Raw genomic sequence first — 25,167 nt, 5'->3', positions numbered from 1 at the left:
TTAACACATGTTCAGGACAAAATGAGTGACAAAATAAGAGGTACCACTTTGTCCACAGGGGGTGCCACAGTCAAGACTAACTGAAAGTTTCTCTCAGAAGCTTTAAGTGGTCCTCCACTCTCTGTTCGAACCCTCTCTGGTTAATTCCTGACAGTCTTTCTGTAACGTTGGGCAGCTCCAATTGTGTTACTACAACAAGCCCTGAGGTTTGGTATGGTCATGGCAGATAGAGTTATATGGAGAGTGAGGGAATCAGGTTCTCCTCCCTGTTTTGAAAATGTTTAAACTACTTGAAGATATTCGGTGCACACAATCCTGCACGCATTCTAAGTTTCTGAAGATAAGGAGACTCGAGTATTTTGAGAGGAAGAGACTTCATACTGTAAACTGACTGTACTGGATTGTTGTGTGCTGCACTGTATTGAACTGTATTGTGTTTTGATGATTGCGTATCCTGGCTCTGTTGCCTTCACCTTGAGCCTCTCTCAATCTTTCTCTTATTACAGTCTATTCCTGACCCTGAATCCATTTATGGGCACTGTAGTCGTCATTTAGACTGACATGGACTCATGCTTCTTTTCTCTTTGTGGGCCGGCAGTTTGATACAAAACAAAATGTACCGTAAGTAAATAAAATCTGTGATAAGAAAAAAGCCTCTCAGGTGATCTTTACCTGATGGTAGCAGGTCCCTTCCCGAGGTCGTAGCGGAACTCCAGGATCCCGTTGTTGAGTGACAGAGAGATGAAGTCTCCTTTGCCGTCTGATTTTTGCCCGTTGTAGAAGATCAAACCGTTGGAGTCGTTGGCCATGAGAATCACCGTCATGCTGAGCTTTTGACTGCAAGAAATGCCATTAAACAGACATGTGTCAGAGATACACCTCTTTATAAAGATGAGATGCATGCTTTTGTTTGTGGCACTGCTTCTCAATGCATAAAAAAATAAGGTAGAGATATTCTCCAAGTTAACCTCTGATAAATCATAACCTACAACGCTCATTGTGATTCTGTTCAGGCTCTCAGATAGCAGATCTGCCTTAGGCCTGGAACAAGCTCAGCCAATGAAAACAACATGATATCCTGTGTTTAGTAAAACATACATAAGTCTGGACTGTTTGGGTTTCATGCAGACTTACCGCAGGTCATGCCCGTACAGATGGAGCCCCTTCAGCTCCAGGTAAGAGTCTCCATCGAATAACGGCATGTAAGCCCCTCTCCTCTCAGCCACTGTGAAAACAGATACACTATATTCATCCTCAGGTCTCCTTTTTGTTGCAGACAGAATTATAATTCAGGGATAGTCAGTGCATCTGTGAGCGACCTGTCAGCGTTATGGAAAGACATGGATTTGTGTTTTTATAGCCTTTGGGATTAAGACTTTTTCTTGACAGACATTCAAACAAAAAAAATCAAAAACCCTTATGTCAGAGTGATTACACAGCCTGCCACAGTGTAACAAAGAACCTTTGGAGACACATGGAGTTTAACACCACAGCAGGGACCCATGAAATAATGCAGCCGTTGTACTTTGGCAGGCCGTTTTCACAAATTCATGTCTCTGCGATGGGTCTACGTCTGCCGGTCCTGTTTCTGGCTGTCTGGAGTGATTAGGACAGGCACCATGCCATCCCTCTAACAAGTGGTTTGACATTAAAAATCATTCAACTGTCACCCCAGGGTGTGTGTTTCTGGTGTTGTTTGCTCAAACTACCGTCATTCACAGGCATTTGCAATGCTAGACGTTCGTGCACACACACACACAGAGGCTAACACACATACCTACGTAGCCGGCAAGAAAGCTTTTATTGGTAATTGGCTGGGATTAGCTGAGTCGAGTCAGGATGGGGGAAGGCAGACAGAGATGAGAAAGCTAATTAGCTATTGTGCAGAAGACTGCTAATGATGATGGCACGCACCATGGAGGAGAGGGAAAAATAGTCTTCCACACACAACAAGGATCAGTGCACGAAACTGAACTCTGAAGGAGCTGCTCAGAACATAGTTTCTTACAGAAGTGTGCAGCCGAGAGTTTTCTCCTTTTCACCCCATGTTCCAAATGAAAGCATCGTGATCAATAAGCCGCCTGAAGTCCAGACAGTGGGATGAGCTGAGTGACCAGGATAAACCCACATGACGAGTCGAGCTTGACAACAGAGAAATGTTTGTTGGAGTTGAACTTTCAGAGTTATCCTCTTCTGAAACTTCACAGACACAGACCCTCTAAACTCACACCCCCGGCCTCGCTGGTCACTGAGGAGTCTTTTTAACCCCACCAGCTCCCCACATCACAAGTCAGACTGCATCACTGGGTATCCCTGCTTGCTTTGAGCAGCAGTATTGGTTGCTTGTCATACACAATGAAAGAGGGTGCATCTGGTCTCTTTGAACATGTCTCTACCAAGCAGCACACCTCAGTGTTAAAATGTAGGGGCAATCAAATTTCAATGTTAGCTTGGAAGATGATGAATCCTAACTTAAACTGTTGCCTAATCGTAGCTCTCAGATATATATTGTTTTAACTTGACATATGGTCAGATGTCCCTCTTGATTTTCACGATTCATGATCTTTTGAACTGAACATTCGTGAAGTGATGAAATAAAAATTATTTCTACATAATCTGTGTTACTTCTGTATCACTTTTAACCTGGATTAGAGTGTTACAGTGATATAACAGCATTTTGGCTTCCTATTTGAGTCTGACATCAGAGGGAAAATAACCGCTGTGTGAAAATGGTGAATGAATCAGAGAGGAACTGTCTTCCTCTCCCACTCTCACACATGTTGCTCAGGGACTGAATGTTGAACATTTTTGAAACTCCCCCTGCAGTCAGTTTTTCAAGGACCATCTGAGTTCAAGAGATCCTGCTTTCATCACTAAATTGAAATGATTTACACGATCACACAGCACAGAGAGAGAGAGAGAGATAAAGTGAGAGAGATAAAGTGAGAGAGAGAGAGAGAGAGAGAGAGAGAGAGAGAGAGAGAGAGAGAGAGAGAGAGAGAGAGAGAGAGAGAGAGAGGTATGCTATTCAATAGTATTGAAATGAAACACCCTTGAGAAAAGCCCTTGATGGCAGCAGTGAGCTGCATTGACAAACCTTGGTGGAAGTGAACTGAAATAGAAACCATACTTCAACCGAGTGCACACACACAATAGGTTACACACTCTTAAAATTACCACTAATTCACCTTCCAGTCCCTAATGAGTGAGCTACCTGTCTTTTTAACTGTTCCCAGTGCAGCCCTCTGAGGGTGCGTCCGCCTGACTGCCGCCGTATCACTGAGCTCCTGTCTGGGGCTGACACTCTGGTTGACTGACGCTCCCATTAATCACAGCAGGCACGGAGGACTGATGCGATTAGTCATCTCATTGATTCCTGGGAAAAAATAGCCTTTGGAATGGGAGACGCTCTCGCTCACAGTGCATTGATTTTGGTTCACCTCAATTTATTTCAGTCACCTGCTAACTGGGACTCGGGGCTTGGAAAGGAGGCTTTCCCCATCTTGGTTCTCTAAATTCCTCAGGATATGAGGGCGCATGTTTCCCTTTTGTTAGGAATGTGCTTGAGAGTATATTCTCTTTCATTCATGGTTTAGAAGTTGACTTCAGTGAGGCAAACAATCTTGACAACATCTACAAAGCCAGGAAGGGAAAAACACGGGTAAACTTCACGTTGTGACACCAACAAAAGTGCTAATGATGAACTTCAAAGGCATGTGAGGCGTGCTCTGGTCTTTTCCCCAGCTGCAGCCCGGTTCTGCCATATCGAGCAACAACAATGTTTGAACACAACACCTGTGGGCGGACAGGCACAGAGGGAGGGGAGGGAGATGGGGAAGGCTGCGGCTTCACCGCCGCTTAACTGCTAACAAGCGCAGCCGAGTCGATGTTATGAATGGCCCGGCGGGGCCAATCATCTACCTCAGTTCAGAAACCCTCCCACCCTCTCCCACCCTGAAGGCTCAAACCCCCCTCTGTTTCTGTTTGATCTCCCCTTTCGATTCAGCACGGGTGGAAACGTCACAGAGCGGAGAGAATAAGGAGGGAAAGAGGCAAAAATCGAAAAGGATGCTACTTAACCGACTCCTGACCAAACACTGCTCCGTGTCAAGAACGGGAGGGGGCAATTGAGGTGTGAAGTTTTCAAGCGAGACTAGTTCATACTTAAAGGATAAAGTAGGCCTACGGGAAACGTGCATTAACAGACTTATAACATGTCTGCTGAGATATTGATTTGGAAAAGATTTTATTAATTTAAAGGGATTTTATTTCCTCCCCTCAAAATAATATTCCCACAAATCTGCCTGGAACTGCTTCCACAGTGACCGTAAACTCTGAAGCCTTCTTATAGATAGCCTACTTCGCTGTTATAATTCCCATAAAACCCAATATTTCCATTGATAGTCAGATGAGACAATGTGGAAAGAATAAAGGCACAACCAAACTCAGCTTCCCACCTCCAAAATGTCAAAGTCTGTTGACATTTTCCATAAACTTTGCCACAGCCATGACGTTGTTTGGTTTAGTCTTATACGCCCTCAGATATGTTGTAAGGTTCTCTGTCATCCAGCTCTACGTGCCCCTTTCGTTGTGACAGTAATTAGCCATTACTTCCACCAGACTTCTTTCTGTGGATCGATGTGATTACAGTTTTTCAGACAAGAATCTGAAGCAATGGTCAGATGCCTTACAGTGTCGTAACTGACCCATCAGAAGTGACTGTTGAGCACATTAACGTCATGTATAAAGAGTTAGATTACCTTTCTCGCAGTGCTTGCCTTCACGTCCCATGGGACACTCGCATTTGTAGCCTCCCTCGGGCAGCGCCTGGCACTGAGAAGACGGATGGCACCTGTTGGGCTCGCATGGGTCATGGACATCAGCACAAGTTGGACCTAAGCACACGCAGACAAACCAATCCACCATCAGTGAAGCATCAACATGTTGAACCACTCTTACTTTGTCTGGGAGGGTGGAGGGGGAGACGGGAAAGAAGTGTGGTGTGAGGATTTCCTCTGTAATAGAGGTCATTTTCTAATAGGATTTGGAAATATTACACATTCAGATTAAACAGTGCAGAGCCTCCCCACCATGCGGCCATGTTTCTAGGCCAGCACCGACTGTGGGAAAGGCTCGGCAGCGTCTGCTGGATGATGGTTTTGCCCTCTGCCACAGCCCATCTGAATTCACCCGTCATTACTTCAGCAGTCAGAGCCTGTGGTGAGCAGAGCGCTTTAATGAACCCCATCCCTGCTGAGCTCACAGGGCTCCCCCGTTTTTCCTCACTCATGCTTTTTGGAAGCTCGCTTTTATCCCTCGCTCTGACTTCTTCCCTACCACAGCTCTTTTTATCACATCTCTCCCCTCTCCCACCTCTTTAGCTCTAATACTCTGGTTCCTCGTTCATCAGCCTGTCCTGACATGTCCTCTCTCTAACTACAAATCTCGACACCCATCTATTCTCCTCTCCTGTTTTCCTGTGATCTGTCCCCTCCTATTGCGAGAGGCAATCTTGGCGACTTTTTAAACTGACATGATGACAAAATTAACTCGAACGCGAGGCTGCAGGCAACGCTCCAATTCTCATTATCACCATTCATTTAACGCCATGTCGCCAACACAACTTTGATCGCAGCGATGCATCCTGAGAGTCGGGTTATTTCTGCTTCTTCTCTGGCTTCTCAATCACAACAAACATAAAAGCAACTCTTTTGTAAAAGGCAGTAATATTGTAATGTGTTCTTTATTGATCCACATTTTAAACTCAAGGAAAAGAGCTCTTAAAACTTGTCTGAAAGGTGTTTCCCTAACCACTGAGCTGCCATGATGTAAAAGTAAAACTCTTTACTATTCCAGCATAAAAGTTATCTCAGACAATTAATTTAGTTCTGGTGTGAAACTTTCTGTAGCAGGCTGCAGTACAAGCAGCAAGGGGCACGCTCTGCTGGGCCCTGATGGCGTCTGCTCTTAACTATATCTCTCTGACTTGCTTGTTAGTTGGTGTGTGCTGGAGGGAGAGAAGAAGGGGAGGGAAGGATATGGAGCGAGAGATAGGCCGCTAACTGGGTGTTTGATGGAAGTTTTCATGTTTTCTTTGACGTGTCAACATTTAATCTCTCATTTCGGTGTCGGACACACAGATTTGATGCTGTTGCTGTTTACAAAATGACTTTCAGAGCTCCTGCTGGGGGCAGAAGTTACACAGTCAAATTAGGCTGTCAAGCTTACTTAGGATTTGTGAGAAAGTCATGACCACAGAGAATCCCAAAAGAGAAGGAACATAGAGATATAAACATCATTTTAATGGGTGGGTGTTTGAAAAGTCAGCAAAATTCAAATATGAATTTAAATATTTTCTTCTCACTTCTCTGCACTCACACTGGAATAAAGCTCTCTGCGCAGAAATCCCAGAACGACAATTAGACACACTGCTGAGCTGCACAGCTGCATTACTGAAGCATCTTACCCCAGAATCCCTTGCTGCACTTGCAGTGGAACATCTCTGCTTCCTTGACCTGGCACGCAGCACTGTTCTTGCAGGGATTGGGTTGGCAGGGGTTGTTCCCACATTCACCTACACCGCTGCCGTACAGACTGTCACCGCCGCTCTCCTGCAGGTTCAACATACGGTTGTTGACGTCGAGCAGGCGGATGCAGCCGACGAGGCCAGTGGACACTCCGGTCCTCTCCCTCACACTGAAGGAAGAAGGTGGAGAGAAAGAATGAGTTTGAATTCTTCTGAAATTTGACAGAGAAGTTATGATTATTACACTTTCAACCCTCACTGAGCTTTGAGCAAGGCCAGCACTATACTTTACTATACTGTAAATTATTATAATAAGGGACTAGGTAAGAGAATGATCTTATTTAATTGGTTTTCAGTTGATTCACTTCAGGCCCTCACTGATACAGAGACTCAAGAGTTGAGGTGACCTTCATCATCCCTACATACAGAGCTGCTTACGATCAACGTACAGTGTGCTGACATTACTTCCAAGCACAGTCCAAATACGCACCTTGTTCACTTATCTAGCTAGCTTTAATTCTGCGGATTTCATCACAGATTTCAACATTGGATTACTATTTCTATCTAACGGGACTTGCTACAAAGTTTGGGTGCGAATACAACGGCAGCTTTGAGTGGGTGAGAGGATAAATGCCCGCAGCAGCAGAAGCAGCCAGAGTTGATGACATCTTTTAAACGCTAAGACAGTCGAAGGTGCTGAAATACCACCAGAAGTCATCATCATGTGGTTTAACACCGGTTGTCTGACAATTTAGTATTATTCTAAACTTCTTGAGACATCAGTGTTTGTTTGTGCAGCAGCTGAATTTGAGTCTGCCTGAATTTTAAGACTCTGTAGTCCAGGAAATATCAGTTTCCACAGGAGGTAAATTGAATTGGACATTGGTTATCATTAAATTTTAGGATATTCAAATATTTTCTAATGTTTTGAAGTTACATTTTTTTATCCATATTTTTTCCTTTCTTGATATTTAAATATATTTTACAGACTGTTCATATTTGTTTTGAGATGCTTTATTAATAAACTCACTCCGCCTAATAGGACACGTTTCTGTTCTTCTGCTCTGCTTTAGTTTTGGAGATCCTCCCAATAAAAGTAAACAAAGTTTGATTACCACGCCAGACATCAAACAGCTCCTTGACGTCCAGCATTAATCTGGTTAGCTCGTTTGTGGTGATATGAACACCTGCAACTCTATTTTGGGACACGGACTTTAAAGCACAATATCAAATAGATGATAAGAGCCTTAAGGGGGATTTGGCTACCTGTCTTAAACACCTGTCTGAATGTTTATTTCATCTGTTTGAAGAGCCTGTTTTTTCCCCACAGAGTTCTGCCTAATCTGACCCGATGTGCTGTTTGGTGATAGTACGTTCCCTCCAAGTTTGCCTTCTGGCAGAGAGGCTCTTAAACTTTTTGACTGGTCTCTGCCGCTGGTCTGTCTGCTCTTTCCCCCAGAGGGAAGACCACATTTTGAGTCACTTTTAAAACTGTTTCAACCCAAACTTTTTCCCAAGGCTAACCAAGTCCTGTGGGTACCAAAACCTGATCACACTGTGAGTGTCTGAAAACTTGGAGCATCAAAAGAACGTTTTGAGGTTAAGGAAAAGTTTAAGTTTTAGGCTGAAATAAGTGATGTGGTTTCATATGAGACACAAACAGCCGTCTCCTCTGTGAAAGTCAAGTTTTATCTTCTGGCTTTCCCGGTCAATCACAGCAGAAATACATGTAAAGTAAAATCCTTCAGCAGTTAACAATGCTCCAGAGGAAATGGTTGTTACTTTTAGCCCTTTTATATAGTTCACTGGTCAAGTATTTAGAGGTAGTTTAAAAAAAACACCATGATGAAAAGAAGTCTGAATCAGAAAAACAGACAATAATGGGAAACTTGATTGAAGTCCTGGATGTGAAATAGAAAAAATAAAGTAACCTGAAGAGAAACAATATTTATCGGACTCTCGTCTTATTTATCTCCGGCTCTGAGAATGATCCTAACAATGTGTGATTTACTTACTCGGTCCTCATTTCCTCCAGAACTCCTCCAATAAACAGATGAGTGTCCAGGTTGAGGCCGTCTGTGCCGCGTGGACTCTCTCCTTCAATGTGCTGCTCGTTGTCTACACTCAGCATGGCGTTGCGGCGGTTGCGTGTCACCACCAGCTGATGCCAGCGACCAGGGGTGATCTCCACTTTGCTGACCACCGTGCCGGTTCCTGAACCCGTGTTGAACCTGAGGAGAGAAGATGGGAAACACATCAGACTTATGATTGTATATCACCTCCAGTGAGTTTACAGAACTTGGGAAGGTTGTTTTCCCACACAGTTTTAATTCAACAGCGCCTAATGAGTAAAAAAAACCTGCTCACATTGCTCAACAAGACAGAGATGGATGAAAGAAAGACGGTACAGGACTTCCCATCTGGGACTCCGAACTATGTACCCGGAACGAGGCAGTTACTCCTTTAAAAAATGTCTTTCACACCCCCTTTTAATTAAACCTTTTATCTAATGAGTTTTTGTTGCGAAAAAAAGGCCACATCGTCACAGAAAAGAGCTGCCTGTATGTGCACCCACACATATGGTTGCGTTAGCTCAACCTGTGAGCAATTATCTGCCACAAATAATTAGTTCTTCTCCCCACGTCTAGGATTTGCAGAGCTGTGGGTGGTAATCTCACAGCTGTATTTCTGGAACTGAGGCAGAGCCCCATTTGAAAGCCAAAGTGACTAATGATCTCCTTTAGTTTGCTATTGATTTCCCCCTGAATAGAGAAATCTAACCTGGCCAGGTCTCGAGGAACTGAACAGGTTGAAAAAGGTTAGAGTGAAACACAAGACCCCAGAGATCAGGATTGCCAGTGGTGCTTGAAATAATAGGTCCAAAACACAAAAAAAGACTTTGTGCGAAATCTCTAATTAGTGTATTCAAGTTTGTTCTGAAGATGCAGCCTCGCCCCGGATTATTTTTTATTCATACAATTCCACAGTGAGGGGGAGACATGAATACTAAGTGTTTCCTTAAGTTTCTGTCAGTCCAATTTAAAGAGAGCGATGAAACTTTTCTTTACAGTCAGACATCCGAGTCCAAAGGTGATACCAGCCTTCAAAAGCATTATGTTTGAATCTTGTTTTATGTAGATCCTTTAGGAGCGACATATGAATTTAAATGTTGACAAGAAGTGATGGTTAGTCAGTCTGTCGGTCTGCAAATCTCAAACAGAGATTATGGGTGCAGAGTGATGGAGAGTGAAGGATGTAGGTGCTTACCAGCCAGACTAAACACACTACAGAGGTGCATTACGGGATTTAAAAGCGTGGGATCCGGTCTTTTTGGAGTCAAACTTACAGTACAGACTTAAAGTCAGGAAACTAACTCACTTTAAATGTTTCTTTTTTTAAATGGCCTATGCACACACACACTTACATTGTTGCTTTCTTAGACATTAAAGGTACAGTGCATATAATTTGGAATATTAAGTGATGGCTGTCAGATTTTAGAATATAACACACCCTTGCTCGCCCCTCATATCAGTGAAGAGATGGTGGCTTTTGAGGAAAAGAAGGTCCTGTGATGTACGAAAAGTATGATCCTATATTTCGACATCATAAGTACATAAAAAAACAAAGGCGCATGTGTTACTAGTTTGTACGTTCTGTGCTGCTGTAGAGACATGCCGGTGCAAGATGGCAGCCTCCATGGAAGGGGAACTGCTGCTATGTAGATATAAGAGGCTCATTCTATTATTACTTTTACTACATTCTATTTTCATATTCAGGTGATTCTACGTTAATTGAAACATATTTATGAATATCATGCTCCATTTCTAACCATAGACTGTATAAATAATGGACATAGTATCTGTTCCTGAGAGCTGTTTGGAAGCAAGTTATCAGCCGTCGTGTTAGAAAAAAATTGACCCCCGTACAGCGTGTGAAGATAGAGAAATTAGCTACTTAGAGCCAAGCCGTTTTTTGAACCAGACCGTAAATATGTTTATTTCTGCTGTAAAGATCGTCTTTTTGGAATGTGGTTTCCGGTGTTTCTGCAGCTGTTTCTGCAGCCAGCTTCAAGCGGATTCTCGATGAACTGCAGTTTATAACACTTCCGCATGGGCTTCATATTTTCAAACTGGAGGTTGCTGCTTGTTTCTACCTCATTACTTCTGCTTAATTCTGCAAAAAACTACACACTGCACCTTTACAATCCATCCAAAAGGCAAAAAAAAGATATTGGCCTAATGAATAAAATGTACATATATTACTGTTTACCTTCAAATGGTATATCACTTTTTAAATGAATGATGCATCATCAAAGTTTTATAACAATAATGCTGCTAAAATTCTATCACCTCCATAAAGATCTGCTTATCCACAGGCTGCAGTGATACAGTTAACCATGAAAGTATATGCTCTAATTGTAAAAAACACATAACTCTGTAACCCCTGTGTAAATATGTTTCTATACAATGTTTTTTTCCATCCTGACAAAACAGAATAGAATATTCATTAATGTTTTTTTTTTCTACGTATTTCATTGCATCCATCTGTAAATACATTGTGTATTTACATAAACCTCATTGTGTTTGTATGAAACTAAAACCAGCCTATGAAATGCTAAATTTGGACATGCTACACATATTTCTGTCCATATGTTCCGACCATCTGCAGACGTCATCATGCTAACAGCCTCTTTACAAGTTTGAACACATTCTGAAAGCGTTCCTTCATCGCTGCAACCTGAAAATCTGTCAGAAAGCTTCTGTGATTTTATTTATTTTCTGGCCGTGGTGTTTGCAACATGTTTCCTTGCTGTAATTATTTGCCTCATTATCTCCGCTGCTCTGTGTTTGTTTTATTCTTATCTACATCCTCTCTCGGCTGCTGCTGCTGCAATGACCATGTTTCCCCGGGGGGATCGTTTGGGTTTCATCAAATGTAATCAAGCAAAAGCAGCAAAATCAACAGCAGTAAAGGTCGCTGCACTTCTTCAATCTAATCACACTTACTTGAGTTCCACTTTGCCGTTGACCAGGGACAGAGAGATAAAGTCCTTCTTGCCCTCCTGGCCGTTGTAGAGCAGGATGCCGGTCATCTCTGAGGCCCTGAACTCCATGGCGATGCGGACTGTGTGATAGGCACTCATTGTCTGGAAAGCCAGGTACGACTGTCCTCCGAATGAGGGGATGAAGTAATGTATCACTGTGGAGGAATAAAGACAACAACCCTGCCATTACTACATGACTTCCCTTTATCACAGCAGACTAGACGTTTAATGTGCATAATTAAGTGTGAGCGGAGGTAGTGTGTCGCTGGCTCTTGATGACAGAGAAATGAGCCTTTCTGTCACTTGATTTCAGGACGGATGTTTTTCTGATGAATTTATCAAAAGGAACAGATCCAGAAAAGACCCACCCTCATGTCACACACATTCACGCACTCCTGCTCACAACACACACACACACAGGGAAACCTTTGTTTTTCCGCCACGAGACAATTATGATTATTATCATCCATTTTCTCCCCCGGGCTCCTTTTCTCTTCGTCCATCTGTCTTTCTGTCCGTCTCTCTGAGGAGAATGGCAGCTGATGAGCTGCCTCTTTTCTAATGACTTGATTGATCTGAGGGGGGGCTGGTGTGTAGCTTGTGTGTGTTTCATTTAGCCACTCTAACTGAAAGATACACACTGATTCTCACCAGCTAATCCCCATCAAAGCAATTACTGTCAATTATCCTAAGATGCAGCTGCGTGAGGTTGCTCCTCATCCCCAAAAGTCCCAAAGTAGGGTAAGAGGGAGGTAACAAAAGAGTTGTGCTACCAGAGAACTTCTCCTTGATTTCAGATTTTCTCTGCGGTGCTGATTGGACTCTGTGTTGCCTTTGGTGAGCGGCTCAGCAGTTGCTCACTTTGAGGTGTTGAAACTGTCTGAGTCATGGATAAGTTTGAAGATCAGGAGCAGATGGTGACTCAATCGCACCTCAATGAAAGTTCTCAAGTTTTACTGAAACCTGGATCCTGTTCTCTTCTGGGTTTGAAAGTTCAATAACTCTTGAGTTAGTCTTATCTCGCTGTTCCTACTCTACTCTGAGTATCTGGTTCTGAACGCTGCAGGAGACTCATTCCTCAACAGAGCTGTAAATCAATCATCTTTTCAAAATAAAATATCCAAACTTCTCAGAAACATGAAAACTTGGACTTAAATCTATAAAAATAATTGACTTGATTTTACTTTTGTAATGTGACCCATGTTCCATCTGTTTACATGAGGGAGGCGGGGCTTATGACCTATAACGCAGCCACTCAGCAGGGGGAGCTCTACATCTTTTGGCTCCACAGTCGGTGAACACTTATGGCGTACATTTCCACATAGTCTCTGGCCATAAAAAACTCTGTAGCTTCTTTTCACAGCTAATTAGATGAAACAAGAGTTTAACAGCCTTTTAAAAAGTTCTGTTCAATTAAACATACCTTTAATACTTGATTTATTATAATGGTGTATTTTTCCTCCTTCATGAATATATTAAAGCACTGGCGGATGTGGTAAGCAGTGATTAAAGAGCACCTTAAAAGCGTGATTGACACAAAGCAAAGTGAAGAGCCTTGAACCCTCTTGGGTGCTGTAAAATCACAGTTCATTTCAGTCTTTGCTCGTTGCTTTGAAATTGCTAATTGTAATAATAACAATAATTATAGGGTTAGTCTGTTCTGGCTCATTTTCTGTTTTGAGTTTAAAATAATCTCACACTTTTAAACTTTTATGAAGGAGGTAAAACAGAGAGGTGATAGATCCAGCTTACCCTTCTCACACACAGATCCTCCTCGCCCGGCGGGACACTTGCAGCTGAAGTCGCTGCCTTCGTCCTCACAGGTGCCCCCGTGGAGACAGGGGTGGGAGCTGCATGGCTTCTGACCCCTGTGGTGCGGCCTGCCTCTGATGTGGGCGGTGGTGGTGGCTGGAGGCGGCGGTGTCGTGCGGACAGCTTCTGTTTTTGTGTTGATGGGTCGGGTAGTAGTGACTGGCACTGCAGTCGTGGTGATCCTCCTGCTGTTGTAAGGCCGGCGGGTGAAGTAGGCGGTGGTTGGGGGAGGCCTGGTGGTGGTTGTGGTGGTGGTTGGGGCATCTGTAGTGGCAGCAGCTGTGGTGACTGAGGCTGTGGTGGTGGTGGTTGTGGTGGTGAAGATGGGTGAGAGGCCTGTTCACAGTACCGGTGAGAGGGATGGAAATTAGACAAAGAAAGACATTTAAAAATGAGAGCTTCCCCTTGAAGACCTGTTAAACATTTCATAAATAACCTTATGAATATAATACGACCCCTTTTTCATTTTATTAATCCCCACTCACTCCTGCTAAGTCCACACTGTATTGTCTACATTACATTACCATAATTGGTGAAGCGGATATTCTCGTCCTCTGGCTTCTTCACGGCGATGCTGGTGTCTTTGGAGGCCTTCAGCTGTTTGAGCAGGGCTCCTTCGATGTCCTCCACTGTGTTCTTTGTGTCTACAATAAACAAGAGGTGGAACCACTCAGGGTGAGACCTCTAAAGAGCACTCAAAAGCAAAAACAGGATTCGAGCCTCTGTTTGGGCACTATGAATATATCAGAGAGCCCTGTGTATGACATGTGGAGGGTCTCCGTGGAGCACTTGTCCTCCATCCGCTTGTCCGGCTTTTTTCCAGATGAATTGTTCTCATAACGTGTACCGCAGATGTTCGCCTTACTGGCCATGGAGGAGCGTCGTTTAACGGCAGCCCTCGCCCCGTATGAAGGGTATGAAGTCGCTATACAATGCTCATAAAAACATGAAAGGACAAAAGGAACTTAAAGACCCAGTCGAGGTATGAACTGTATAATTCAGAGCTGTTTTCATACAGTTACACTGTGGATATTTTTCTTGATTGACAGTATAGTTATGTGAACATACTGTTAATGATTTAACAACAACCGTAAACCAACCAAGAAATAACAAGTTACTCTCTTGCAGTTGTTTTTCAGTATTGTTGACAAATTAAACACTTGTCAGTCAACGTCAGAGTAACAGCAGCCTCCATGTTTTTTCCTTATTATCACAAATGTAGCTCAAGCTGTAAAAACTCAACAATCTCTCCCTCACTCTCCTGTAGGAACCTTCCTGTCTCCACTGAATCACAACAGCTCATCCAAGTAGAGGTAGAAAACCTTTTTACGATGTGTGTTTTTAAAACACAGTGCTAAACTATTGCGAGCAACTGATTAAACTGGCATTGAGAAGAAAATTAAAGAAAACAACTAACGAGGAAAAAACATTTAGTGCTTCCAAATATAATGGGCCAAACAGAATAAATAGAAAGCACTCAAAGAGCACAAAGCTCTGCCAAGGACGCACAATTCTTCAAATTTGTTGTTTTATTAATAGAAATGTTTTGGCAGTTTTTAACCTTTATCTGCCTCAGAACAGCAAAAACAACAATGATAGTCTTTGGCATGAATTTAAACCAGCTCATCTTTGGCACAAGGACAAAAAGAGGCAATTTCAAAGAGAGGCGTCATTACTAAGTAACCCCATCAATACACTACACCTGTATAGGACCAGTCTGAATGGTTATCAGCAGGTATATTTACTGTATTGACCTGGATATAAGACACCACTTATCTGTAAAGAGTGTACCTCTCATGGCTGAGGCCAACAGTGACTCAGCCTTATGGTGCCAGGGGGGTGAAAGTTGGAGAATCCCTGACATGGATAGTGGAGGATTTCCCATCCTTGCCCAGCAGGCACTACTTCCTCTCACCCTAGCTTTACACTTCTTGCATCTGAAAACTATGAAGTTCTAAACTCTGCGGGTGCCTTGTTCCCACAGCCCTGTGTTCCCACATTTCGGCATCTATAAGCTCTATTTCAGCCGCAAAACCTTTTTCAATCAGCCTATTTTATTTTTTCTTGTAATGATGGTCACGATTTCTGCTGATCGAAATAAAATTACTCATTCATTCATGCATTTATATGTACTATAAAGTGCTTCCAAAAAATCTTGTGGGAGGATAGGGCTTAAATTGTTGTGAAATGTAGGAGCACAAGACCTAATTTTGAAAATGTCCTACAAATGTAGGAACATAGGGCTGTGGGAACATAGGGATGACTCCCACTCTGCAAAGCCAGGACTACACACAACTGATGGTTGAACAGGTCAACAACAACAACAATATGGCTCCCAGTGTCTCCTAACTTTACAAGTGGTAACTTTGATGTCACTAAATGAGCTCAAAAGTCCATGCTGACATCTACACATACTTGGTGGATAAATCATTTCCCTCATGCACAACCAATGGTGGGGGGCTATGACAGGAAGAGGTGGCTTTGACAACATGCACCTATACCATCCTATCCTGTCCTAACCCTTGGTACATGTTTGCAATATAACACATTGCCTGCAAGTTGCACAAAAGTAAGACAAGTTAATGATCAACTGAAGTGAAATGATGATGCCTTATTGGAAAAAATGGTTAACAATGCATCAAAGACATTAAACAACTATCAAACAGCCAAGTCACACGATCTCACAGAGTGTTGTGTCTGAAGATGGTAAGCTGGGAAAGATTGTCTTAAACTGAGTGTGTATGTTACTGAAACAGAATGAAGGTTTGACCAGAAACAGAGTTATCATCCATTCAACGGATTGCAGGTTATTTCAACTGTTAAATGTTTCATTATTATTGCCAGCTTTCAGTTTTATAAGAAGTGTGTGCTATTTTTCATACATGATCCAAAATGTGATTTATAATCTTAGTGAAGGAAGCATTAAATGCGTGAGCCAAAGGGGAGGAAACTTATAGAAACTTCAGGAGAACAGACGACTGGACCGGGGACTTCAGAGAACTCATTTTGCTTCTCCTCCTTACAGTCCAAGAGTTCTGATTTAAAATGTAAAGAGCTTAAAAAATGCTGATATGGCAGCTTATTCTGCATGAAAACTAATTAGGTCTTCGAAATCCCAATTTCATTTTAGTCTAGTAAGTCATTTTGGAGATTTCATTCTTTCTTAAAGACAAAGAAGAACTAACTATGACAAATTCCAACCACATGTGTCTGTTGCCTACACTCCTTAATCACCATCCTTCTTTTTTTCATCTCCGGCTCCCTTTAAAGATCTCTCACCTGGTTTGAAGTGCGCCTCCACAAAGGCGAGGATGGAATTGCTGGGAGCCAGGGTGCGGACACGAACGCTCATAAAGTCTTTGCGCACCTCCGACTTCCTGAACAACTCATTGAGCTGACAAAAGAGAGAGAGAGGGGGAGAGAGAGTGGGAGGAGAGAACACAGAGAGATAGTTGATAAATGAGGCTGGTAATGAGCTCCATGCTATCATAACAGAGAGTCCAATTCCTGAAGACCGCACTGCATCTGCGAGGAAGAAAGACTGCCTCTCAAATTGGGCTGCAGAAAAAGGAAACGTATCTGGAGTGGGAGCACAAATTGACATTTAGCTGCAGCCGTGGCATTAATTATGGGGACAAGTTTGCGGGAGTAGCTCAGATAAATGCCGTGGTGTACCCTGACATGTGCTCCTGATCGCTGTGGACAAGTTGTAACTGCCAGAAGAGCTCCCGAGGGAGGTTTGACTTAAATATTTCTTGAGCTAACACTGAGAGAACAGCAGTGAGACTTCAGCTGCCTTTAGCCAAATTTACCCCTAAATATTTTATCAAGGAATTGGGCCAATTTTTCTGCAAGAGCTCACAGATTCTTGGTGTTTCCGCTTAATTCTGTTCATGTCAGCAAGATTCCTGCGTTTGAAAGCCACAGAAAACGGCAGAAAAATCCTCTGCCTCTCTTCAGCTGGTGTTTACATTCACAGGAGCCACTGGGCCTGCTAACCCACTTCACTGGAGCATTGTCTAAGTGGCTTCTTATTGTCTCTACTCAGCGCTTCTCCACACGGCCAATCTGCATCGCACTAAAGCCAGTCATTGTACATGAAATTCCCACTTATGAGAAGTTTTGACCCACACCACACTGCATATCATGGTATTTTTATACATGAGCAATGTAAAAATGCTGTCCAATTGGTCCTTGATACAGATGATTTTGTTTACTCCGCTCAGTTGGAGGATGGAGATTATTTCCTTCAGGAAAAAGTCTATAATTTGTGGGTTGAGGTGTAAAAGGTCACAAAGAAAATCCTCTAAAGCCGGCTTATGGTGGCGGTTAAACTCTCCTGTGGACGTGCTGGCCTAAAAAAACCTCCTGATGTTTCCTTCCCCTCCTTCTTCTTCTCTAACTAATTCATCGGCTAATTGTAACAGGTTGCTGCGTTGCAAAAGAAGTGTCTTGCGGCTGAATCCTGTGTATCTATGAAGCCTACATACTGTGTGTGTTGGGAGATGAAGAGCAAGGGGGTGGCTTCTGTCAAGAGGCACACCAGGCTTCAGAGACACACGGGCTAAGAGAGTTAACGAGACACACACACACACACACACACACACACACACAAACCGCTGCGAGGTAGTAGATTAGGTCCCAGTGGGGGCATGTGACACCGATTCAACAGCTGGTAGACGGGTACTGTGTATGCCGACACACACAAATACACACACACGTCCCCATTTCATCAGAGGAGCGAGTCCCTGGCTTGACAACAGAGACGTCTGTTCAAAGGTCTGAGCTCCTCAGAGGAGATATGTGACCTGGGTGAGTCCACCAGGGCGAACTGCGATTACTGCATGCGCTCAGTGGCCTGGGACTGCTCCGGTTACGAGCGGCTGGCATCATGAGCGTCTAAAAGTATTAGACTCATCCTTAACACAGGGACTTGGTTTAACAAATATCTTGAACATATTAATTAACAGCGCCGAGATGCAGCGTCTGGGTTCTGTGAAGTTCTGAGCAAACAAATGAGTTTTTGTAAAACTGCTCAAAGCGGTCTGTTTTTGATGCTTTTTATTTGAGACTTCAAAATAACTCAGCCCTTGAACCAGAATCCATTAATTGGCTTTAAAAACACAAATCTAGTTCTGTTAAAATTCCAAACAAAGTAAGGGATTATGTCCAAGGCTACTTCTGTTTTCACAAAGTAATGGACCATATGGAGGCCTTTCATTTTTGTTGATGGACAACTTGAAGGGCATTATCCTGTTTTATACCATAGCTACTGGCAAAATATATAAAATAAGACCTGAATTGACATTATTATGTGTTTCCAGCTCTGATTCCCTGATCACACCTGAGGGTTCAACTAATTCCTGAAACTTTTATATTTATTCCATAAGGTGTGGAGTGGAAACGGTAAAAATCTTAGATACAACTTGTTAATGTCAGTGTATTCATCTAGAACAGGGAGCGCAAGGTTTTACAGGAGGGAATAACCAGTATCTAACCAGACATGATATAATGCGTAGTGTGGAAATGTTTAGGTTAATTTTCTTAATTTTGTTAAATGCTTGAGAAAATAACTCAAACAGGAGGTTGCTGTGATCTTTCTCTCCCTCTTGAAGGTCTCCTCATGGAACGTGTTTCCAGAATCCTCCTCTCATTAAAAATCAAATAGCAGCCTGGCTGTGTTGTCTCCCTCTGATGTGACGCATGTTCCTTTCTGACTGCAGTCAGTACATACATGTTTGAGCAATCTTATTTTTCCATCAGATGTTGAACCAGAAAAATCACTGCAGCCCAGCATGGAGGAATATTACTCAGCAGCTTCAGGGGGTGTTAGAGCCTGCAATGAAGCCGCGCTGAGCCCGCCTGAAGAAGCTCAAAGAATTAGATTAGTCTGGCTCTCAGTGATGAGTTTTAGTGTCTCATGATGGTTTGAATCTTGTCTCAGAAGCTTTTCCACTCCTGACATGAAGATTCTAGTGGAAATGTAAAATTCAAAGTGAGACTGTGGAACATTTGCAGAGGAGCAGCCAATCTGTCCGACTAATTCCGAACATGGAATTAGTCAAATGAGTCAGTAGCCTTAAAGATGTACTAGTTAAGTTTGTTGGACACTTCAGAGCACCAGAATATGACTTATGCTTTCATAATAAACTTCTTTTAGCAAATACACCCTGCTCACATTAGGAAGAGGAATTTTGTTCTTTCTTCCTCAACAAATGCAGGCTTTGGCAGGAGCCACATCTTTACTACAGTGGGTGATGGTGCTCATGGTAAATGCAGTCTTCATCCAAGAAAAACACGACTGATATGGTCAGAAGTGTTTAGCAGAATCAACACTACATGAAATATTTGAATTATCTCAAGTTGTTTTGAACAAGCGCTCATAAAGAGCTGAGGGTATAACACTCAAATGAAGAAGAAGTGTTTTCTAGAGCTCTTATGGTTCAACTTTAGATCAACATCTAACCTCTAAGAAGATTGAGACAGATTGAACATTGGATGCTGATGTTTAAATGTAAACAAACTCAATTAAAGAGTTAATATCTGATATCATTTTTACAGCAGATTTAGTAAATACATATCATCATTGCTGCTTGTACTTAATTCCAAACACTACTAGCTCCTACAGAGACTTACAGCGCTCTCAATGCTGCGGGCCGTCTCTCCAAACAGCTCCGACTTGGGGTCCTCCATCTCTGGGGTGTAGAAGATCTCCTGACCCTCCACCTGATCCAAGTGCAGGAAACCGCTGAACTTCATGGTTGCTGCAGGGAGAGAAAAGAAGATGTAACAAGGAAACAACAGGGCTCAAAGTCTTCTTCTATCACTCACATCCCGCTGCCTTCACACAGTGCTCGTTCTGGGGTTGTGCCAGTTTGGTGTTAGTGATGGATTGTGTGTTTGTGTGTGTTTGACAGGGGGAGGTTAGTGAGTTTGCTGCTGTTCATGTGTGGGTTTATAAAGGGCAGGAGTTTGGCCGTTAAGGAGGACTTGGTGGTGGAGGTGGTGGTGTGAAAGAGGTGGACTGTGAGGTATGACAGAGAGGGAGGAGAGGGACAGAGAGGGAGGGAAGGGAAGGTGGAAAAATGGGCCAATTTTACCAGACTCGTCCCAAAAGCTGGCCAAGGCATGGAGGGCTGGGTAGAAAGACAACAAGTTAGACACACACACAGAAAGAAGGAGAAACAACACACACATTTAAGAGGAGGCATCCCACAGGCTCTCTCAAGAAGTGCCTCCTTCAGCAAAGAGAAAGCCTCCCTGTGCAACCTTGGGGGTTATGTTGTCCGACATTTATCAACTCTTGATACGCTTTCTCCAGGAGAGGAGCGAGCTTGAAATAAAGCTGAAAGTGGAGTGTGTGTGTTTTTGTGTTTGTGTGTGAGGTGAAGAACAGAGGAGCATGTGAGGCGCTGATGCCAGACTTCCGTACCGCTCGTAATCAGCAGAACAAATTGCCCAAATCAATCATGGCTGCCCCTGCCTGAGCAACGCCAGGGAGAACGGGAAGAGCACTTGTATGATTATCGTGAAAGATAGCCGTAATTGTCTCTTTAATGCCGTTGGACCGGTGACTGACACAGCCTGGTTAAAATTGCAGGAAAAGGACAGCAGCCACTGCCTTCACGCTCCCTGCCTCGCTCACGTTCTCTCCGTCTCGCCCCTCTTTGTCTTTACAGTACTTTCACAGGGAAGCACACATCGATTCAGACGTGACGGCAGCCCATAAAACAGAAGCAAATGGGGGAGGTTTAGCCGATAAGAGAGAAGGAGGGGATAAAGAAAGAGAGGGGACCGCGAGGGAGATCTGACTTTTAATCTGCAAGAAGACAAACATCAGAGGGAGTGATTTTCCAGCCCACTGCTGTGACGGACATAAAAAGAGAGAAAGAAAAGGAGTGATAAAAGGAGGGAAAGAGCTATTTGACTATCTGATTCCGGTGAACTGTAAAATGTAATGGATTTGTCCGACTCACACTGGCATATGGAAGAGTTTACAGTAGTTGGAGCTCAGTGTGCCATTAAGTTTCATATGAGAGTTGCTGGTCATTATTTTTGATGTCATAGGAGCAGTAGTGCCTTGTTTAAGTGTAACATATGGACAGCCGACAGTGACTTTAACAACGCATTAGGGCAGGGGAACCAGCATAGGAACCCTTTAGTTCCCCGATAGGAACATTAAAGCCCTATTTATGTGGATTTTTGTGACTCATATCTGAACAGATTTAAGAAGAAGAACTTCTATAACAGCTGATATGGTAAATGTTTTTATCAGGATTATGCTCTGACTTTTATAAATAATAAAACAAAGGGAGCAGTCTAGACCTGCTTTTGTTGTAAAGTGTCTTGAGATAACTTTTGTTAGGAGTTGACGCTTTGTAAATAAAAATTGATTGACTCATTTTTCTGTGACATGATGATATAAAGAGGCTCAAACTCCTCCTTTGTCAGACAAATAACTTCACTGAAAAAGATGTAACATTAATCTTTTCTGTTGTGAACTTCTGTCTGCTGTGCTGTGACGTGCTGCAGACAGAGACTGAGTATTACAAGCTGAGGAGTAGGTGCATGCTGTGCTGGAGTAACTACAGTATGTGGTGATACCATGTCTGATTCATCCTGAGTCTTAGTGTGGGTTGGAATCCCCTGGGGTGTCGCGAGGCACAATTGGGGGGTCGTGAGATGTCTTCCAGAATGTTTTTTTTTATTTTAAATCTAAAATTAGTACATTTTACCCATTATAGTAAAAAAAATAGTAGCTAAACTCATAATAAAACCTTGAAAATAGAAAATGCAATGAGTTTTCTGCCTTTCTTTTTGCCAGATGACTCCTAAGTTTAGGGTTAGTGAACAGTTAATTATCAAAAGCATCAGTAGCAGTAGGTTAATTCATGACAGCACAGGAAACACAGACACATGCTCATATAGGATAATTTTCTGCAGACCAGCTAAATGAAGCCACATTAAATCACTTTGAGGGACAGTGGGGGTCGCGAGTCTTTGGTGTCTATATTTTGGGGGTCATGGGCTGAAAAGTTTGGGAATCCCTGCTGCAAAGGATACATGTAGAAAATATGTCACATTATCATCTATTGTTAACGTATCCTGCTGTGCACCACTGTCTGGATGCTCTGCAACATGTGCTGCAGACAGATCTGAGTATTGTCATCGGAATAATTCAAACATGCTTTGCTGGAGTATCTATGTGGTGCTATCAAATCTAATCATGTTGTTTTTACATTCAAGAGACACAAACATTTGACTGACTCTTCAGTGAGTCCATTGAAGATTTGTAATTATCATAAATGTCAGACATTTGCTTGAATTAGCTTCTTTAAAATAAAGATTCACTTTCTTTTTTCTAAGCGTTAAGGTTTAGAAATGTCAATGAGATATAATTTTTAAATTTAAAGATGTCACTTTGGGATCTGGGATATTTGAAAGTGAGTTTTCAAATGATTTTACATATTTTGTTGACTAAATAATGAACAGATTACTTTTAAAAACATCTAGCAGGTAATCAATAATGAAGATAGCTTTAATTTGCAGCTCTACTGCTCTGTAACAGCCTTAATGTGAAATAAGTTTTCATATCAGCTCAAGTCCAGGAAAAATAAACACAGATAGTCTATTGGATTCACTTTGGAGACTATTCAAATCTCAAATTCTAATTTAAGTGAGCCGACCCTTTAATACATCCTCAGCCGAGCTCTGACATCCACTATGGAGCTTTATAACAGCACACAAAAAGGTTTCATGGATCTCTTGGAGTGTGTGAAAACGTGGACCCAACCTTGAGTCGCTTCACGATCTGAGGATTAGACCAGCCAACAATTAGTCCCTTTCAGCTCGAGACGACTGCCTTGGTGTCGATAAATTGAACGGCAAAATGAAAAGGATTGATATTCCAGTATATGTGACATGTCATTTCACTTCTAATGAGCGGAGGATCGGCTGAGCCCTCCTCAGGAGAAAAAGATCCGGCGAATCGATCCACCTATTGCGCTGCCTGCTTTTATTGGTAACACTTGAGCTGAATGAAGTATTGATCGGCGGTGTGCTGTCATTGTTCGCAAAGATAAATATTTACAACCTGTGGAGGATTTGTTACAACTGTTGTCTTACAGAGAGCCTGTCACAGGTGTCTGTGCAGCCCATGTTTCTATTGACACGTGGATTTTAGGCCACAGGTCATCAAATCCAGCATGAACAGATATGGCGCTCCGTGTTTGGCTATCAGCTCAGTGAAAGAAATAAATGGCATAAAGCCGCGTTAGACCAAAGGTGGCATCATATCTTCAGATCATGTTGTGGATCGTGTGGCTGTGAACGCTGCTGGTTCATTAGAGGGCTTTGGGACCTTCAACACGGCAGAAATGCAACTGCGCACACTAATTTGTGGCCTCAGCTCTTTCAAGTCATGACCTGGAGCTCCCAAGGGAGCCGGAGAGAATCCCCCCTTTCACAATCAGTCAGACTAACACCGCCGGGACAAAATAGAGAGCAGATTTCAACTGAGGGATGAAGGGAGAGAGAGATAGGGAGGCAAAGGGGAGAAAGAAGCCCTTTATCTTTATGAACCAAGTCTGGCAGAAGGCACTGATTGGTACAATGCCGCTCGTCGGCCTCTGGTAGTCTCTCCACTCTCTCCCCCGTTCAACTCCAGAGAGAAATGAACTGATGCAAGACTGGATTCAGATTGACTGAGTTGAAGGAGAGAAAGGAGTGAGATATAGCTCCAAAGGGAGATACCAAACAGTGGCAGTGACTGATAAAGAGAAAAATGAGTGTGCAAGGAGGGTAAATAAAAAGAGCAAAGAAAGATTAAGAGGAGTGGAAAGTAAGTAAAGTAAGAAACAAGAGGAGAGAGAAGAGGTGTGGATGGTTCTTTAGAAACCACCGCATAGGGACACTAAATTTTGATACTGACTGCTGCGTCAAACCAAACTTCATTTAAATTCTGGAGGAAAGAAAATGAAGTTCCCCTGAGATCAGGCAGGAAAAGACTAATATCAGGGTCACTCTGTCCAGACGAGCACATTTCATCAACACGGTTTACTGAGGTCAGAGTTTAGGTTTCACTGTTTCTGATTTTTTTTTATTTCCTGCCACCTGCCATTTTTATAATTTACATAAGAGGGTGGTGATTCATGCACGCACCGCTGAAGAAAAAAAATACCACCTGTTCGTGTGGTTGTTTAAGACAGATGGCACAATATCACTATTCCCGGAGTAAACATTAAACCAGAAAAATAGAGTGTTGGTTTTCAATGCATCAACAATAAATTGAGAATGAGAGATAAGTTAGGAGAAAAAGAGACATGCAATCTGTGCAGTGCTTCTGCATTCAATATGGGCATGTATTTATAAAACATGATGGATTATTAACTGGTGATTCCACTCTTCAGACTGACACGTTATAAAACACAGTGAAGCAACATAAAACTGTAGGGGCTCTCAGATTTAGATTCACGAGGAAGAAAAGGACATTTTTAATCACGTTAATGTTTGTAAAATCACAAACAGATAACCTTCAGAACACAACTCGGCTCAGCAAAATGCAGTGTAGCTCTGATTGTACCAAACTTTGGTTCGCTGTTAATGGAGCTTTGATATGATTATATTACCTTAGCATAAAGACCTCTAGCAGGAGGAAACAGCAGGGATTCTAATAATAACTACAGAAAAACAACAAATGATTTTATGACTCTTTGTGTCGTGTTGAAGGACGAGAAACAAAGTGTTAATGAGCCTTAAAAGAAAACAAATTCTTTATTTTTTAACT

General features: G+C 42.6%; 1 protein-coding gene across 4 annotated transcripts in view; it reads right to left on the bottom strand.

Annotated features, from left to right (window-relative positions):
* Nucleotides 1–25,167, bottom strand: part of agrn (agrin) — a 349,201-nt gene that overhangs the window by 28,588 nt on the left and 295,446 nt on the right. For 3 of the 4 annotated variants that reach the window (XM_034695805.1, XM_034695804.1, XM_034695803.1), the window contains 10 exons: nt 20,019–20,146; nt 16,662–16,776; nt 13,907–14,026; nt 13,323–13,718; nt 11,533–11,725; nt 8,542–8,757; nt 6,467–6,696; nt 4,761–4,895; nt 1,135–1,225; nt 673–837 (listed from right to left, as the gene is read on the bottom strand). In XM_034695805.1, the coding sequence (XP_034551696.1) occupies nt 673–837; nt 1,135–1,225; nt 4,761–4,895; nt 6,467–6,696; nt 8,542–8,757; nt 11,533–11,725; nt 13,323–13,718; nt 13,907–14,026; nt 16,662–16,776; nt 20,019–20,146 (1,789 nt within the window). Of the gene's footprint in view, nt 1–672; nt 838–1,134; nt 1,226–4,760; nt 4,896–6,466; nt 6,697–8,541; nt 8,758–11,532; nt 11,726–13,322; nt 13,719–13,906; nt 14,027–16,661; nt 16,777–20,018; nt 20,147–20,482; nt 20,519–25,167 lie in introns of all 4 variants that reach the window. The other variant, XM_034695802.1, reaches the window with a different exon arrangement.

Source organism: Notolabrus celidotus, chromosome 11, assembly GCF_009762535.1.
Source record: "Notolabrus celidotus isolate fNotCel1 chromosome 11, fNotCel1.pri, whole genome shotgun sequence".
Taxonomy (NCBI): Eukaryota; Metazoa; Chordata; class Actinopteri; order Labriformes; family Labridae; genus Notolabrus; species Notolabrus celidotus.
This window is presented reverse-complemented; position numbering and strand designations above follow the sequence as displayed.